General features: G+C 32.1%; 1 protein-coding gene across 1 annotated transcript in view; it reads right to left on the minus strand.

The window, feature by feature from the left end:
• Positions 1–8,675, minus strand: part of LOC115885296 (odorant receptor 30a-like) — a 45,427-nt gene extending 36,752 nt beyond the window's left edge. Inside the window, exons 1-3 of the mRNA XM_030904156.1 lie at positions 8,669–8,675; positions 5,775–6,019; positions 2,984–3,318 (exon numbers count right to left, since the gene is read on the minus strand). Of these exons, the coding sequence (XP_030760016.1) occupies positions 2,984–3,318; positions 5,775–5,804 (365 nt within the window). The 5' untranslated portion in view covers positions 5,805–6,019; positions 8,669–8,675. The remainder of the gene's footprint in view (positions 1–2,983; positions 3,319–5,774; positions 6,020–8,668) is intronic.
• Between the last annotated feature and the right edge of the window lie 9,007 nt (positions 8,676–17,682).

Genomic DNA, 17,682 nt, shown 5'->3' on the forward strand with positions numbered 1-17,682 from the left:
TTCGCTCGCTCATTGTGTGGCTCGAGATTTGCGGATGTCCAGAGGAATCGCTGCGACGTTCAATGAGAAGTTTGGGCGTGTCGGAGAACTACGCCGACAGGATCCAGAGGTTGGAAGCGTCTTGAGGCTAACCGACAATGCACATGGTCAAGCAAGGCACATCTTCTACCTGGTCACCAAGGAATGGTCCCCGAGTAAGCCGACTTATCTCAATCTATGGAAGACCCTGATTGAACTGAGAGAAGCCCTGCTAAACAACAACATTGCACGATTAGCCATTCCGAAGCTGGCGTGTGGACTCGATGGTTTGAGTTGGCGTACAATCCGGAACATGATTGAAGTCTTGTTCAGATTTACGGGAATCGAGATCCTCGTTTGCTGCTACAACCCAAAGCTGAGATCGGGAGAGAAAACTGTAGACTGCTATTTCTACCAGACTTCGCAATGTACCAGGGGCCAGCTTTGCAAATACCTTCATTCACCGTATACATCTCGACTCGACCTAACCTCACAATATGGCCCGCCCTCGGATGACCTTAACATCGCATAGACACCGCAATGATTCATTCGTTCGAGAAGAATCGAGTCCCACTGGAATGGACTAGTACATACGAGAACATTCGAAAACCTTCTCTACGCACCTAACGATCTATGGACAATTCTAGAGTTCTTTACCTGTCGGTATAAAAGCCGGCGGCGGTGGCTTACAGGGGGCAGTTATAAATATACCAGTGCAGTTGACGCGCTAAAATTCAAAATAAATTCTTAGTTATAGATCGTTTGCAAATAGTTCTATAAGTCTTTTATCGTTATTGTTTTTACTAATTAGTGTTAAATAAATAGTGTTTAAATAAATTGTGACTTTCTATCCACACGGAACCGACGAAAAACGTAACAGTAAAATAGTTTATTTTGATGAAAAAATAAAATATTTTTTACGGTCTTAAAAAAATGTGTCTCACTGTTGGGCATTCTCCCCTATATTATTTGCAATGTTTGAAATTGATTAAAAATGATTTGTAATGTTTAAAAAAAATAGTATGTATGTTCTATTAGGACTAAAATTGTACTTTTTGTGCTTCCTTGTAACGTCGGAATAGCTTTACGATGGTCCTTCAAAGGTACAGCATCATCAAAAAAAGTATAATTTTTACTCCTAATAAAACAATATATTATTTATTGTTCGGAAATACTCTTCAGTCCAGAGTAAAATTAGTATTAGTCAAAGTGTAAAATACTTACTGCAGATCAAAATGTCGGTAAGAATTTGGAAAAAACACAACCATTTCAAATAAAAATATAAAACAACATATTTCCTGACAACGATTATTATTATAGATTCTCGGGAATGAAGATATAGTCTCTATATCAGAAGAATCTAGTTCTGCACTAGACTGCGAATGATATGTATTCGAACAGCGAATTTTTGCCACTTATACATAAATTTTAAAATAAATCCCTGCGTTTAGCGGTCTAATGGATTCACACGAAATTACTTCAAAAATCGGTCCAACATTTAAATTGATGAATAGATATTTTTTATATAGTTTTATAACATTTGTAATCGTAAATTTTCGATTTATTATCTGTTATATCTTTTATAGAAATATTTTTTATAGTTTTCTAGGACACATTTTTATAACTTTTACAGTTATTTTTGATTTATAATAAAGTTTTAATAATTTTTTTTGATTTAAATCAGTGATTAAAATTAAAAAAATTACTTGATTTAAATCACGATTTAAATCATGATTTAAATCATTTGATTTAAATCATGCCAACCCTGCCTATAACTCTTGTTTATATATTCTTACTATAACATAGGATACAACATTTTAATGAACAGTGCTTTCCATAAAATCAATAAAATGAAAAATATACGAAATAATATACATGTACTGATTTCTTTCGAAAATCGACAACTATGAAACTGTAATCCCTTCCCGGACATAAACGGTACATTGTGAGACAGGAAATTGTAGAGAGAAACAAACCCTATAACATAGTATACAACCTTTAATGAACAGTGCTTTCCATAAAATCAATAAAATGAAAAATATACGAAATAATATTCATGTACTGATTTCTTTCGAAAATCGACAACTATGAAACTATGAACCCTTCCCGGACACAAACGGTACATTATGAGACAGGAAATTGTAGAGAGAAACAAGCCCTATAACATAGAGTACAACATTTTAATGAACAGTGCTTTCCATAAAATCAATAAAATGAAAAATATACGAAATAATATTCATGTACTGATTTCTTTCGAAAATCGACAACTATGAAACTATGAACCCTTCCCCGACACAAACGGTACATTGTGAAACAGGAAATTGTAGAGAGAAACAAGCCCTATAACATAGGATACGACATTTTAATGAAAGTGCTTTCCATAAAATCAATAAAATGAAAAATATACGAAATAATACATGTACTGATTTCTTTCGAAAAATATAAAATAACACGCGACCGGTGCTATCCCTAGTCTCTTCCTATATTTGTTCAACTGTATCCATTTTCAGGAAAAACGGTTTACCAATGTTTCATGGAGGGGGGGCATGCTTCTCATTCATGCAATAATAATATCAACATCCATATAAACACTTTTACCTAGTTATTTTACTTAACACATATAGTTCATACCAAATAAACTTCTAATCACGTGATTAAGCTTGACCGTAATACAAAACTAAAGTGTCAAAACGAATGACAGTATCAGGAAATAAATAAATAAATATGGCAACTTGACATTTTTTACAGCAGAGCTACCACCTGAATCCCCAGCGCGAAATTTAAATTCCAGTTAGTCAGCCAAGCGTCGAAATATGTCCACGGTTGGCAACAATGAATTTAAAAATCGCGCCCTCGATTACGCAACTAAAAGTTTAATTGGTATCTTTTGTAAGTTTGTTTATCGAATTCATTTTGATAAACAAAAATTATTATTTATTTTTGGATAATTGATAATTTTACTTACAAGCATCCTGTGAGTTGAACAAAATACGTAACCCAGTAATATTTGTTGGCGTCAAAGGGAAACCAAGTGTGCATAATAAAATGGTGTTCCTTCACGCCTGTGACATTGTTATATCCAAAGGGAATAACGATATTGTTGATCAGGGGAATTAAAAAGAATCCCACTATTCCTACTGTTCCAATGGTTACGTAGACATACACGATCTTGTTAGTGTAGTTCGTATTTTTCTTGTACATGTTGATAATATTCTGGTTGCGTGTTGAGAACATCTCTTTCTCCTTAGTGGCGATGAAGATAATAAGGTCTTTGAATGTTTCTGATTTGAATATTAGAACCTGTAATATATTTTTTAAGTAGTATACGGGTCGATTTATGAAGAAGAATGTAGAATGAGATAAAGATCTATTGTGCTCCCCTTCCTTGAATTATAACTTATCATACAGTCTACAGGGTGTCCCAGGCTGAGCGTGCATACGTTTTTAGAGAACCACAATATCTAGATCGGAGATTTTTTGCACATCACTGTTTTCCAACGAGAACTATCGATTAAAAATATTTTCAATATGGCGGCACTTCCGGGAATACCGGAAGTTGACAGCAACTTTCTGATTTTAAATGGGTGCCCCCATTTTTTATTAAATTCTCTGGAAAATTCTACGAATATTTTACACTCTATACCTAACATTAACCATTTTTGAGAAAAAAAAATATTTAAAATTTTTGGACGAAAAAAACTACTTGTCAAAAAAAATTTATAGCCTAAAAGTCAAATTTAGTGATTACCACAGAATAACTACAGAACGATCAGTCAATGTAATAAAAAAGCGAACAAAATTTTTGCTGCCATCTATAGCGGGCCGAGTGCGGCTCAGGGCTTCAAGGTCAAAATAATTATTTATTAAATAAAAAGTCGTGTCGGCGGCACGACTCGAACCGGCTACCTTCGTGTTGCTAGACGAGAGCCTTATCCCCTACACCACCAGATATCTTGACGAGAATTATATCTTTATGGTAATAAATTATGAATTCAGCCTGCTACAACCTAAGGCTACAACGGATATGTAAAATTTATCCTAGAGGCTGCTTATACTTTGAAAATTCATCTCGTTGCAGTTCATCACAGTTGTATAATTCAAGAAGCACTAAGAAATATGGCTACCTTTGAATAATATAATATGAAAAAGTTGGAGTCGGAATACAATAAAAAGCACGAGAAATACATTTTGTATTAAGAACAAAATAAAGGCAGCTTAAATATAGTTTGAAGCATAAATAAAGGAGTATTTGAAGTACTGTGTGGACGGAAGAGGGAAATCAATCGCAAAATTTATAAAATGAATTTAAAGACCGAGCCAATCGTAACGTTTGAAGCAACCATACATACACGAAGAACTGTTCTGCAACCATATATACACGACTTAATTTAGCACCATCTATAGTGGGCCGAATCGTCAATTTGTAATTTAATGCTCCATAAGAGTGACTGGGCCCTGGTGATTACCACAGCCACTGTGACTTAAAGAGAAGGCTATCTATTTCAAAAATTAAATTGTTCAAATGATGTATAATAATGGCGGTAGCTGTCATGGAATTGAGCAATTAAAAAATTATCTCAAATCATTTTTTTCAAATGGAAACCCACTTTTTTTTATTTCACTAGTGAACAGGTTTTACAATTCGTTTTTTTCTAATGTTCCTATACTTAAAATAAATCGTTTTTAAGTTATTTAAGATTTAATTTGAAAACGTAATTTTTCTTCATTTTATCTAGCTTCATTTGACATTAAGTGTCAAACGGTCAGACATTTATTTCCATCTGTCAGAAAACGAATTATTTAAATTTCTTATATTGTAAATACTGCCTGCTTAAGATTTTAAAGAGTGTATTTATAAAACTATATCTCGTATTTTCGCTCTCTAGTGATATCTAATAGTTGATATTATAAATAATATTCCGTATAATCGAAAAAAACCACCGCAAAGTTGGTTCGGAAATGATGCTGCTTTTTGAACAAGGCGTTACAATATGACATGGCCAGATCTATCGTTTTACATCACTTGACGTTTAAAGTCATAGGCTACTGGTTAAAATCATGAAAAATATACGCTTTAATACTAAATCTTAAATAACTTAAAAACGATTTATTTTAGGTATAGGAACATGCATAGTCAAAAAGTAACTAATTGAAAAGTGGGTTTCCATTTGAAAAAAAAATGATTTATGATAATTTTTTAATCCCTCAATTCTATGACAGCTGCGGCCATTATTATATGACATTCGAACAGTTTAATTTTTGAAATAGATAGCCACAGTTTTCTCTTTATGGCACAGTGGCTGTGGTAATCATTACATTTGACGTTTAGGCTATACACATATTTTTGACAGGTAGTTTTTTTCGTTCAAAAATTTTAATTAGTTTTTTTTTTCTAAAAAACGGTGAATGTTAGATATAGAGTGTTTATATAAAAATTCATAAAATTTTACAGATAATTTAAGTATGTAATAAAAAATGGGGACACCTTTTAAAATAAGAAAGTTACTGTCAACTTCCTGTATTTCCGGAGGTGCCGTCATATTGAAAGTATTTTTAATCGATAGATCTCGTTGTGACACTATGATGTACAAAAGTCTCCGAGCTAGATGTTGTAGTTCTCTAGAAACTTCTAATGCACGCTCAGCCTGGGACACCCTGTATACTAGCTTTTGTCAAAGTCCTGAGACTATATGATGAGTTATATATCTAGTTCTAATAAATATAAAAAAAATAGGAATTGGTGTTGATCTGTTTACTTTGTAAGCGTTGCTTAGATATTCAATCATAATTGCAAAACTTGAAGCTGTTACTAAATAGTCATCACTCCAAATTTTGACGGCTTTGAGACCAGCACTCGAAGAGTAAAGGACATAGTAGGAGAACGATGTCCAGAAATAGCAATGGTAAAGCTTGTCCCAAATTGTGTCTCCATCCGTAGGCCATATTCCCAAAAATATGAGGCATTTTCTCGAGAATTTCAAATGAAAATGATCATTCAACACTAAAAGAAAAAATATTATCTTTTTCTGCGTAGCGTTATATTTTGCTATCGCCAACCATAACCATCAGTTTTTGGCATTTTTTTGCTCATAGTTACTTTTATAGAATTCATAGAACGGGTTCACTGATATGTCTGTTTCAAACAAAGTGCATCTTTATATTTAAACAGTGCCTTCTATTATAAGATCAGCCTACGGGCGGACTTTTGTTTACTTCATCAGCTGTACATACTTAGATATTGGGTTAGATTCCGTTTCATATTTTGTCGGTTGATTTTTGGTTTTAACTCTTTGATTTTTGGTATTATTTATTATTGTAGTGCAAAAAACTAATTATTTTGGTGTTGAAGTGACATATACTACTACCAGATATATGGTCAATCTCGGTTTCGCATAAAAAATAAGAAATTTAAAAATTACACGTTGTGCAAGTGATTTAACCTAAAGTGCCCATACATTTTTTACTTATCGTGATTTTTGTGTGTGTTTTTTTAAGAACTCTACACAATTTTCATCCATAAAGCTTAAGTGGAGTGTGTTATTGGTGCTATGCCTCATCTTTGTTGTGTTCCTGGTGGAAAGGATAGTTACTAAGGATAGTTATTATACTAGGCAGCCTAAAGTGTCCGGAAAAGCAAGAAAAGTGGGTACGAGTAATAAATCAAGAGAATTTTATTGAAAAAATATCTTTAAATAAATTTAAAAATAATATTCTCCATGATGGTATTAATGAAAACTGGACAATTATGTTTATTTTATTCATATTGTGGAATCCCCACTCCCAATTGTTGCTGGTTCAGCTTCCGGAATAGAAAGTTTCAAAACACGTAAGTAGGGTATTATGAAATCTAGGGGAAAAATAAAAGAATATGTGTATTAGAGATCATGAAAAAGATTATTATTTTGAGTTCAAAATTTAAAAAAGATTTTTGTAAAGACAAGACTGATACAGTTTTAAAAGAAGAATGTGTTTTTGGTTTGATAATATATAAATGTATGTTAAGCATAACATATATTTGTTCAGTAATTTTTAATGATAGTATTGATTAATTTATAATACTAAAATTTAATATCAAATATTTAAATGTTTTTTTTTTTTTTTTTTTTTAAAATAACAATAAAATTGGTATATTTGCATAATACAAAATTAAGTTTTAAAGAATAAAGGTGTTACTAAAAATACTTAAGAAATTCATTTTTTTGTTTTAATTGTCTAATGTTATTTACATTTACGTAAGAATTATACTGTATCATAGAAAAAAAAAAAAATCGGCGTCTAGTTGGCTTGGAATGAACATCGTTATGACATTCCCTAAATAATTACACATAAAATAATTAACATAGAATTTTACAATCTTTGGAAAATTTGATATTCTTTAAGCCTTGAATTCTAAAATATTCTAAAATTTTTTGATTTTCTTGGAATTTAGGTTTCGGGAAAAAAGCTGATTGATTTTTCATTTGGTTTTTCATTATTTTTATTATGTTTAAAAAAAGAACGGTTCGGCTAACATTATATCCTCCATCAGTGTTGTGTCATAAGAAATAAATAGTGGTCGAATATAATCCAAAAATTGCAATTATAAAATATTCACACCACGCGCATAATGTTTACTGCGTACTCCATAGTCCAATGTAGATAATTTTTATTTGTTTTAAGAAATAATAATTTTAAAAAAAATATGTGGCCATCTTTTGATAAGTTTAATATTAGTTTAATTAATTGCAGTTAAACATTATGAGGTGTGAATTATATTGTTTATATGTAATTTTTTTTGGATTATATTCGACACTATTTTCCTCATATGACACAACACTGTGAAGGCTATGGTTAGCCGAAACGTTTTTTTAAAACCAAATAAAAATAATGAAAACCAAAATGAAAAAACTTAATCAGCGTTTTTCCCGAACCTTAAAAAATCCAAGAAAATCAAAAATTTTAGAATAATTTAAACATATAAAATGCCAGCTAATCTTCAATTTCATAGCCATCGCTGACGTTTTTTTTTTTTGTTTTTAGAATAATATTGTTATTAATTTGTAAATATAATTTTCGAAACATTGATACTTTTGCAAAATATACATATAATTTTGTGAATGCAAATAATAATACATCACTATTAGTAGATATTCAAATGTTTTTTTGTTTAATTTTAGATCGATTTTCAACCCCAAAATTTAAAAATATATTTACATTTTACCCATTATCTTATGTACCTATACATTATTTGTACATTGTAAAAAATTTGCTGCATTTGTATGGTCCATAGTTTATTTGCCAAAGTATTTATTACTATAATAGGTATTATATGTTGTTATTAATTAACTGTATATTATGTATAATTTTCATTTAACTATATCATTTTAAAATACAAAACCAAAAATCTGAGGAATAATTATGTTTTCCATGTATCTACAGCATATTTATTAATCCGTTATATCTAACTAGCGTGACGTCATAAATCTCGCCCGTAGGCTGATCTTATAATAGAAGGCACTGATTTAAAGTAAGGAAGGCTGTAACGTGCCAAAATTTCACTAAACTATTTTATTTCTTTTCTTTAATAATTTAAAGCTAATTGATATTATTATTAGTCTGAAATATCGATCAGTTCAATTCAGTAAACCAAGAATAAATAAATCGTACTTACATGTTAACAAAAGTAATTATTTCATCCTTATTTTTAACTAAAATATTTTTTTTTTTTTTTTTTTTTTTTTTTTTTTTTTTTTTTTTTTTTTTTATTTAATACAATTTAAATATTTTATTTTAGCCGAAATAGATAAAATAATTCTTTCCGCCGTTAATTCTGTTTATATACTAAATACGTAGGTTAGAAAAATTTTTGAATTGAACTGTCAAATATTTAAAAATTTATTATTTTTATTAAGTATTTTTTTTTTTTTTTTTTTTTTAAATAACTTTAAATAAATTGATTATATATTTTTTGTATTTTATTTAATCAACAGTAATTATTGAGCCTATTGTTACTTAGTTAAACTCATTAAATTTATGTTGCTCTATTTTAAATTTTTAGGTAGAATTTTCTAAGCATAATTGTCTTAAAAATATCGTATCGATCCGGCAAGTGAGTCATGCGAAATATCTCTAGATTGTTGTTATTTATTAATTTTTGAATGTTTTGATAAGCAAATTTTCTATATAACTTTCATTAATCTCGTTAACTTTAATTTAATTCTAATTAATATATAATTATTGATATTAACTTTATTTTCCTTTAATATATAAACTTTTTCTTCATGGTCTTTATTCAGCCTTGCAAGGTTGGCAATCCATATTTTTTCAAGGGCTCGTGTTTTTTTATTCTGGCTATTTTCTTTGGTTGCAAAAAAAAGGTTTTCGTTTTTTCTTGGAACTACCTTGGTTTGGTCACTTTATGTTCAGCTAGTGTGAGGTACAGAGGCCTCTCGGTCATTTTTGTCAAGTTTTTTGATTTTTACCCTTGTGGGGATTTTCGAGTGTGCCTCAAAAATTACTGCAGCATCCTATCTTACCTTTTGTTTTTTTTGGACGGTGCTACGGTTTACCGGTGACGGGATTTTCACATCAAAAAGCTGACGTGGGTCAACCGAGCAGCCCGCCTTTTTTTATTGAGCACCCCATTTCATCCAGGGGAAGAAATAATATAAATCACCTGAGGATTCGTAGAAAACCCTGAGTTAGCAGGGTTTTTTTTTTGTCGGAGCCGAAGAGTTTTTGTCTGGAACGAAGAAGTTTTTTGTCTGGGCCGAAGAAGTTTTTTTTCTGTGTTGAAGACTTCTCTCTGAGCCAGTTTTTTTGTTGGAGCAGTTTTTTTTCGCCGTATCCATTTTACTTTTCTGGAGGAGTTGACAGTCGACGGTTAACAGTTGACAGCCGACGGTGTCTGCCCAGGATTGATTTGATTTAGAAGATTTTCAACTATTTGGTATTGTACAAATTCAATTTTAATTTTTTCCCTATCTTACGATTTGAATTTTGATCTGGTGCGTACGAAAATACTGAACGTAGATAATTTTTTTTAACATTATAATTTAAATTAGAATAAATTTTCACATACTTAATTCTGTTGATAAAATAATATTTCATTTTTTTTTTTCCTTTAATTTTTTTTTGTAAATTTAATACAGCTGACACAGTTTCTTTTTGTCTCTATTTAAAATTTAAATCCTAATTCTTTTTTTTTTATCGATATCTAATTTCTTGAATGAATGAATTCATAATTATTAGTTGATTAATTTAGATTTATTTATTTAATAATTATATATTTAATTATTATTATTAGTGAATTGGTTTTAGTATTATTTTAAATTTGATTTATTTAATTTGTTGATTAATTTGATATTATTTTTTTTTTTTTTTTTTTTTTTTATATATACATATATATTTTATTTTGTAATATTTTTTTTTTTTTTTTTTTTATTTATAGTGATTTACTGTAATTTTGCTGACTTTGCGTATGTGAGATATTCCTTGATGGCACCAATTTTTTTATTGATTTATTTAATTAACTACTATTGGTATTTTATTTTTTAATATGATGTTTTTTTATTAATTCTCTTTTATTATAATATTTTTTTTTTTTTTTTTTTTTTCATTATTTTTTATCCTTTGGTCTTTGTCTACATAATTCTCTATGATCTGACTTTGTTATATTTACTTTTTTATTTATGTATTGGTGAAAACTTTTGGGTAAAGGTGCCCTAAATACACCTTGGGGATTTCTGACTTTTCCGTCTAAAGTCAGTGGCGCTCTTAACCCGCCCCTACTCTTCGAATTTTCTGAGCTAGGGCGTAAATTTGTTCGCGACTAGACCCGCAAACATAAATATTTTATTCTTAATCGCAACTTAATAAATTTTTTCTTCTTCGTATTTTAATTCTTTTCTAATTTTTTTTTTCTTTTTTTTTAATAAAGAGCCGAGCTAAGGCCAAAACGCGTGACATAACTTTCATGGCGGCCCAACGTGGGGCAATTGATTTAAATAGGGCAATTGCATTAAAAGGTGCAATTCTTATTTTATCATTTTATTATTATTTATCTTTTTTTTTTTTTTTTTTAACATATTAATTATATCATTCTTGCTGTTAATATTTATTCTCATATTTTTTCTTTAATATTTAATCTATTGTACTCCTGATTATTATTTTGATACTGATTATTTTCATTTGGATTTATCTTTGTATTTACCTTTTGATTACCTTTGTATTTATTTTACTTAACCTTTTGATTGTTATACGTTTTGGGTATATGTTGTTTGCCTTTTTCTATTTATCTTTTTCTATTTTCCTATTTAAGCTTGTTTTTTACCTGGCGGATTGCATTACTAACTTACCTGTGATTTCGATATAGATATTTTTAATTTGATATTTACCTTACTTTTCTTGCTTTATTTTTTGTTGACAAGTATTATTTTGCCATTTCACACCTTAAAATAAGACCCACCTTGGTTTACTTTTGGACTGAACTTTTATATAATTTAACTGATAATAATAAATACTTCGGTATTTTTAGCTTTATATTAACATCATTATTATTTATTTTTAAAATTTTACATTTAATAATTAAATTTGTACTTTATTGAAATTTTTTGGCATTATGGATTTCAAAATGAATATATGTTATCTCAAAAAGGAAAAGTTACTTCGTGAGCTTAGGGTTTGTGGTGTGTCTGTTGATGATCAAAGTACTGTCGATAAATTGAGAACTACCTTGCGACCTTTATTAAAAATGGAAAAGGCCGGAGCTTTCAAATCTTCTCCCTATAACCTAGAGTTTGATGATGAAAAGATAATTATTCGTACGCTATTAGACGAGGTTAATGAGTCCATTAGTACAGTATCATCGGAAGAGAACGTCAAAAACAAATTTCTGTCCATTCAGTCTAGACTAGTCCATCTGCTTAACCGTGTAAATAGAATACCTGACCAAGTTTTGAACGTCAACCAGCAATATGAGAAGACCGAACTTTTGATTGATGTTTTAGCAGCAATCGATACTTTAGAATCAACGTCTCGACAAGAACCTCAGTTGAGCAATCACTTTCGAGATCCTGATGATGATATACCATTACATTCCTCACATGTACATAATTCTACTAGTCAATCTGTTCCTTTTGTAAATAGCGTCTCCCCTTCGAAATATCTAAGCCTTGAGAAATGGAATTTAAAATTTACCGGCGACATTAAAAAACTATCAGTCCACAATTTCCTAGAAAGAGTGAATGAGTTGCGCTTGGCTCGTAATATACTGAAAACAAATATTTGATTCGGGGGGGGCCCATGCGATTTGTTTACCGGAAAAGCTTAAATTGGTTTAGGGCAAATAATAATAGGTTTCAAGATTTGCAGGGTTTAAGCCACCTATTGCGCAGTCATTTTGAGCCAACTGACTATCGTGCTAGACTCTTTAAAGAAATTTTAAGAAAAACACAGGATACCTCCGAGACTATAATTGACTATCTTTCATGTATGCAGGCATTGTTTAGACGCTATGATGGTTTATCCCCAGATACTCAACTGTATATTTTGGTGGTGAATTTATCTCCATTTTATACCACGCAACTTCCTGTTGTAAATACAATTGAAGAGCTTGAGAGAGAATGTCTTAAGCTAGAGGTGAAGAAGTATCGTGCCGAAAGCTACGTACCTCCGTCTAAGAAGAAGCAACAATTTGTCGAACCGGACTTTGCTTTTGTAGGAGTGCAGAATTCACAGCCTTCTACTTCTTATAAATTTTTATTGATGAAGAGAAACCAAGTCAGTGAAATCTCTCGAGGCCTACAGAATAATTCTCATAATTCGTCTAGGGAAATTACTTGTTGGAATTGCCAGAAGACAGGCCACATAAATCGTAATTGTCCTAATCCCAGAAAAATGCATTGCTATCTTTGTGGTACACCAGATGTGATAACTAGAACCTGTCCAAGGTGTTCCAGTTCGGAAAACGGCCCTCGGGGAAATCGTTAGGTCGTGCTATTTCCTCTCAATCCACACTATTAACGGCCCATGCAAATAACACCCAAGATTTTCAAAATAAAATTCTCCTTGACTATATTGTTTCCCATGCGCAAGGCGATCAACGTCCTTACCTTCAAATTAGTATTTTAGGCTATTCACTTTTGGGTTTACTCGATTCCGGTGCGAGTCGTACATTAGTTGGCTTTCCTGGTTACGAAATTCTGTTGAGTCTGGGACTGAAATTCATTAAGCAAGAAAGTTCATGTACAGTTGCGAATGGTGAAGTATGCACTAGTATAGGTTATATTCAAACACCAATAACATTAATGAATAAAACCTAAAATTAATTGAATATTTTGGAATACTTCCTGGATTATCTCACAAAATTATTCTTGGCATAGACTTTTGGAAATCGATGGAAATTGTACCTGATCTCAGGCAAGACGTTTGGCATTTTTCTGAGAACACTGAACTTGCTCAGATTTGTGGAGTGCAGAGTAAAGACCTTTTAACGCCTGTAGAGAAAACAGCTTTGAATAAATTGGTGGAAGAGAAATTATCCCAGATGGGATCTACTCTTGGTTGTTGTAGAGTTGCTGAACATGAGATAGTTCTTGAACCAGGAACCAGGCCAATAAAACAGCGATATTATCCAGTGTCTCCATACAAACAAAAATTTATTGACGACGAGGTCGAAGAAATGCTTAAACTTGGAGTGATAGAGAGATCGAATAGCCCTTGGTCTAGTCCTGTCTGTCTTGCTCGGAAGAAAGATGGATCTTTCAGATTTTGCATCGATTTTCGCAAGCTGAATGAACGCACGAAGAAAGACGCCTGGCCAATTCCTTATATTTCCACAATTTTAGATCGGTTACGGAATGCCCAATTTATTAGCTCGGTTGATATTAAATCCGCTTTTTGGCGGGTACCGTTGAATGAGAGTTCTCGTGAGTACACTGCATTTACAGTGCCTGGGAGAGGCTTGTTCCAATTTCGCAGAATGCCGTTTGGTCTATCAAATGCGCCTGCTACTTGGCAGCGTAAATTGTTTGATACAATTTTTGGTCTGGAACTTGAGCCAAATGTTATGGTCTGCCTCGATGATATTGTTATTTTATCTTCATCTTTTTCCGAACACCTGAAACTTTTGGAAAATTGTTTTTGACGCGCCTTGCCAAAGCTGGTCTTGTCGTGTCTTTAGATAAGTGCAATTTTTGTAAACCAGAATTGCGTTATCTAGGTTATCTAGTAGATGCCCAAGGACTTCGTCCAGATCCAGAAAAAGTAGGGGCCATTGTCAATATTCCTCCACCCAAGAATATTAATGAAGTTCGTCGATTCGTGGGTACAGCATCGTGGTATAGGCGTTTCGTTCCAATTTTTTCCTCGCTTCTTGCACCTATCCTCAACCTCACGAAGAAGAATGTTAAATGGAATTGAACTGATGATTGTCAGAAATCATTCACACTACTCAAAGAATGTTTAGTTACTGCCCCTATTTTAACAGGACCCGATTTTGAGAAGCCCTTTTGTTTACAGACCGATGCGTCGTCATAGGACTTGGAGCTGTTCTTACCCCAGAATTTGAGGAGGGTGAGAAGGTCATATGTTATCTTTCCCGTTCACTTACCGAGCAGGAAATGAAATTATCTGTAACAGAAAAGGAATGTTTGGCTGTAATATGGTCAGTAGAAAAACTGAGACACTATTTGGATTGCGTACATTTTAAGGTAATCACAGAACATGCCTCTTTGTTGTGGCTGCATAATGTAAAGGACCCTCAAGGTAGATTAGCTCGCTGGCAGTTGCGTCTGCAACAATTTGATTTCGAACTTATCCATCGGAAGGGAAAATTCCATATTGTTCCTGATTTTCTTTCGAGATCCCCTGTTGTTCCTATCGATTTTGTCCAGATTTTAGATTTACCCCCATTTTCTAACACGACCGATAAATGGTATAAGCATATGTTACAAAATGTTCAAGAAAATCCTGTAAAATTTCCTTTATGGCGTGTGGAAATAATATTTATATAAGTTTGTAAAATCGCGTATACCAGAGTTGTCTTCGTCAACGGAATGGAAGATGGTGGTTCCGAAAGATAAAAGAAAGGACATATTCCACAGGTGTCACGATATTCCTGCTGCAGGACATGTTGGTGTTTTCAAGACTCATGCTAAGATTGGTCAGCTTTACTATTGGCCAAAATTGAAATCAGATGTTATTCGTTACGTGAAATGTTGTGTAGAATGTGCTCAAAATAAGGTTGAACAAAAGCGTCCCGCAGGTCTAATGGGAGAGCGTCCAGAAATAACCGAACCGTTTCAAGCCATCAGCCTTGATTATATAGGACCCCTGCCTCGTTCCAAGAAGGGACATTGTTACATTTTAGTAATTTCGGATTATTTCAGTAAAGCCGTCTTCTTGTATCCTTGTAGATCGGCTAATTCTAAGAGTTTGGTAGAGCACGTCGAGAAATTTTTCTTACTTTTGGCGCACACCTATGTTCCTGACGTGTGATAACGGCGTGCCAATGAAATCCAAAGATTTCCAGGATTTGTGTAAGAAATATAAGTCACGAATATTTTACACCGCAAGTTATAATCCCCGCGCTAATCCTGTTGAACGTCAAAATAGAGTAGTGAAAACGATGCTTCGAACATATGTTAAACAGGAAAATCACAGGACGTGGGATGAACATCTACAGGAAATTGGTTGTGCTATCCGAACTTCGCCAAGTGAGACTACAAAATACAGTCCATATTTCGTGTTATTTGGTAAGGAACATAAATTGTATGGCAATTCTAATAAAGTATATAATAAGAATGTTGATATAGATTCGTATGTGAAGGTCCGCCAGGAAGGTTTTATTAAGTTATATAAACAAGTCCAACAAAGAATCGAATCCTCAAGATCTAACAATGCTCACAGGTATAATTTACGTCGCCGTCCAGCATTTTTCAACCCAGGTGACAAGGTTTGGCGCAGAAATAAAGTTCTTTCCGATGCTGCTTGCTATTATACTGCAAAATTAGCGCCACCGTACATAGGACCGTTCACCATCAAACGCAAATGCGGTTCTTGGTCGTATGAACTCCAAGACGACCTAGGTTGCTCAAAAGGAATCTGGCATGTAAAGATTTAAAACAGTACACCGTCCCAGTACTTGCCAATGAAGTTTCAGATCCTGATGAGTAACTGTTTTATTCTATTTTTTTTCTGAGGTAGCGAGTAGGTATACTCCCAGTGGTGGTCCGACCTACTTCAGGGATGCGCCCCTGCCCACGCGAGCCGTGATTTGCTCTCAATCCTATTTTCCTGAGGGGAATCATGTCCTAACCTTTAATCCTATCCAATGCCAAAATCCTTGTCCTACCTCCTGTTCCATTTAGAATTTAGAGTTTCTAGAATTAGTTATTAGATTAGTTTTTTTAGTTACAGTACCTTTAACCCTTATCAGTTAGTACCTTTAAAGTCATATAGTTTGTAACTTTTATTTCTTTTCGTTCCTAGTTACTTATAATTATCAATTTCTTTCTCATTTATATCTTACTTCCGTTCACTTTTCTATTTGCTTTCAATAATTTTCTTCGCTTTCTCTTAGTATACATTTAGTAGTTCTTGTTTATCATCGTCGGAAAATTTTCTCCTTAAATTTCCCTCCTATTCCAAGGAGGGGGGGGGTTGTAACGTGCCAAAATTTCACTAAACTATTTTATTTCTTTCTTTAATAATTTAAAGCTTTTCACTGATATTATTATTAGTCTGAAATATCGATCAGTTCAATTCAGTAAACCAAGAATAAATAAATCGTACTTACATGTTAACAAAAGTAATTATTCCATCCTTATTTTTAACTATACATATTTCACACTTAATAACATTTTTTTTTTGCAGCACAAAACTAGTTTGATTTAATACAATTTAATATTTATTTTAAATGAAAGTAGATAAAATAATTCTTTCCGCCGTTAATTCTGTTTATACACTAAATACGTAGGTTAGAAATTTTTGAATTGAACTGTCAAATATTTATTTATATTTATTAACATTAACTATTAGGCAACCTGCAAATATACTTTTAATAAATTGATTATATTTTTGTATTTTATTTAATCAACTGTAATTATTGAGCCTATTGTCACTTAGTTAAACCTTCATTAAATTTATGTTGCTCTATTTTAATTTTTAGGTAGAATTTTCTAAGCATAATTGTCTTAAAAATATCGTATCGATCCGGCAAGTGAGTCATGCGCAATATCTCTAGATTGTTGTTATTTATTGAATGTTTTGATAAGCAAATTTATATATAACTTTCATTAATCTCGTTAACTTTATTTATTCTATTAATTATATAAATTATTGATATTAACTTATTTTCCTTTTAATATATAATCTTTTCTTCTATGTCTTTATTCAGTGCCCATGGTTGGCAATCCATATTTTTTCAAGGGCTCGTGTTTTATCTGGCTATTTTCTTTGTTGCAAAAAAAGGTTTTCGTTTTCTTGGAACTACCTTTGTTTGGTCACTTTATGTTCAGCTAGTGTGAGGTACAGAGGCCTCTCGGTCATTTTTGTCAAGTTTTTGATTTTACCCTTGTGGGGATTTTCGAGTGTGCCTCAAAAAATTACTGCAGCATCCTATCTTACCTTTTGTTTTTTTTGACGGTGCTACAGTTTACCGGTGACGGGATTTTCACCTCAAAA

The sequence above is a fragment of the Sitophilus oryzae genome, unplaced genomic scaffold (assembly GCF_002938485.1).
Source record: "Sitophilus oryzae breed Bouriz unplaced genomic scaffold, Soryzae_2.0 scaffold_379_pilon_pilon, whole genome shotgun sequence".
Classification (NCBI taxonomy): Eukaryota; Metazoa; Arthropoda; class Insecta; order Coleoptera; family Curculionidae; genus Sitophilus; species Sitophilus oryzae.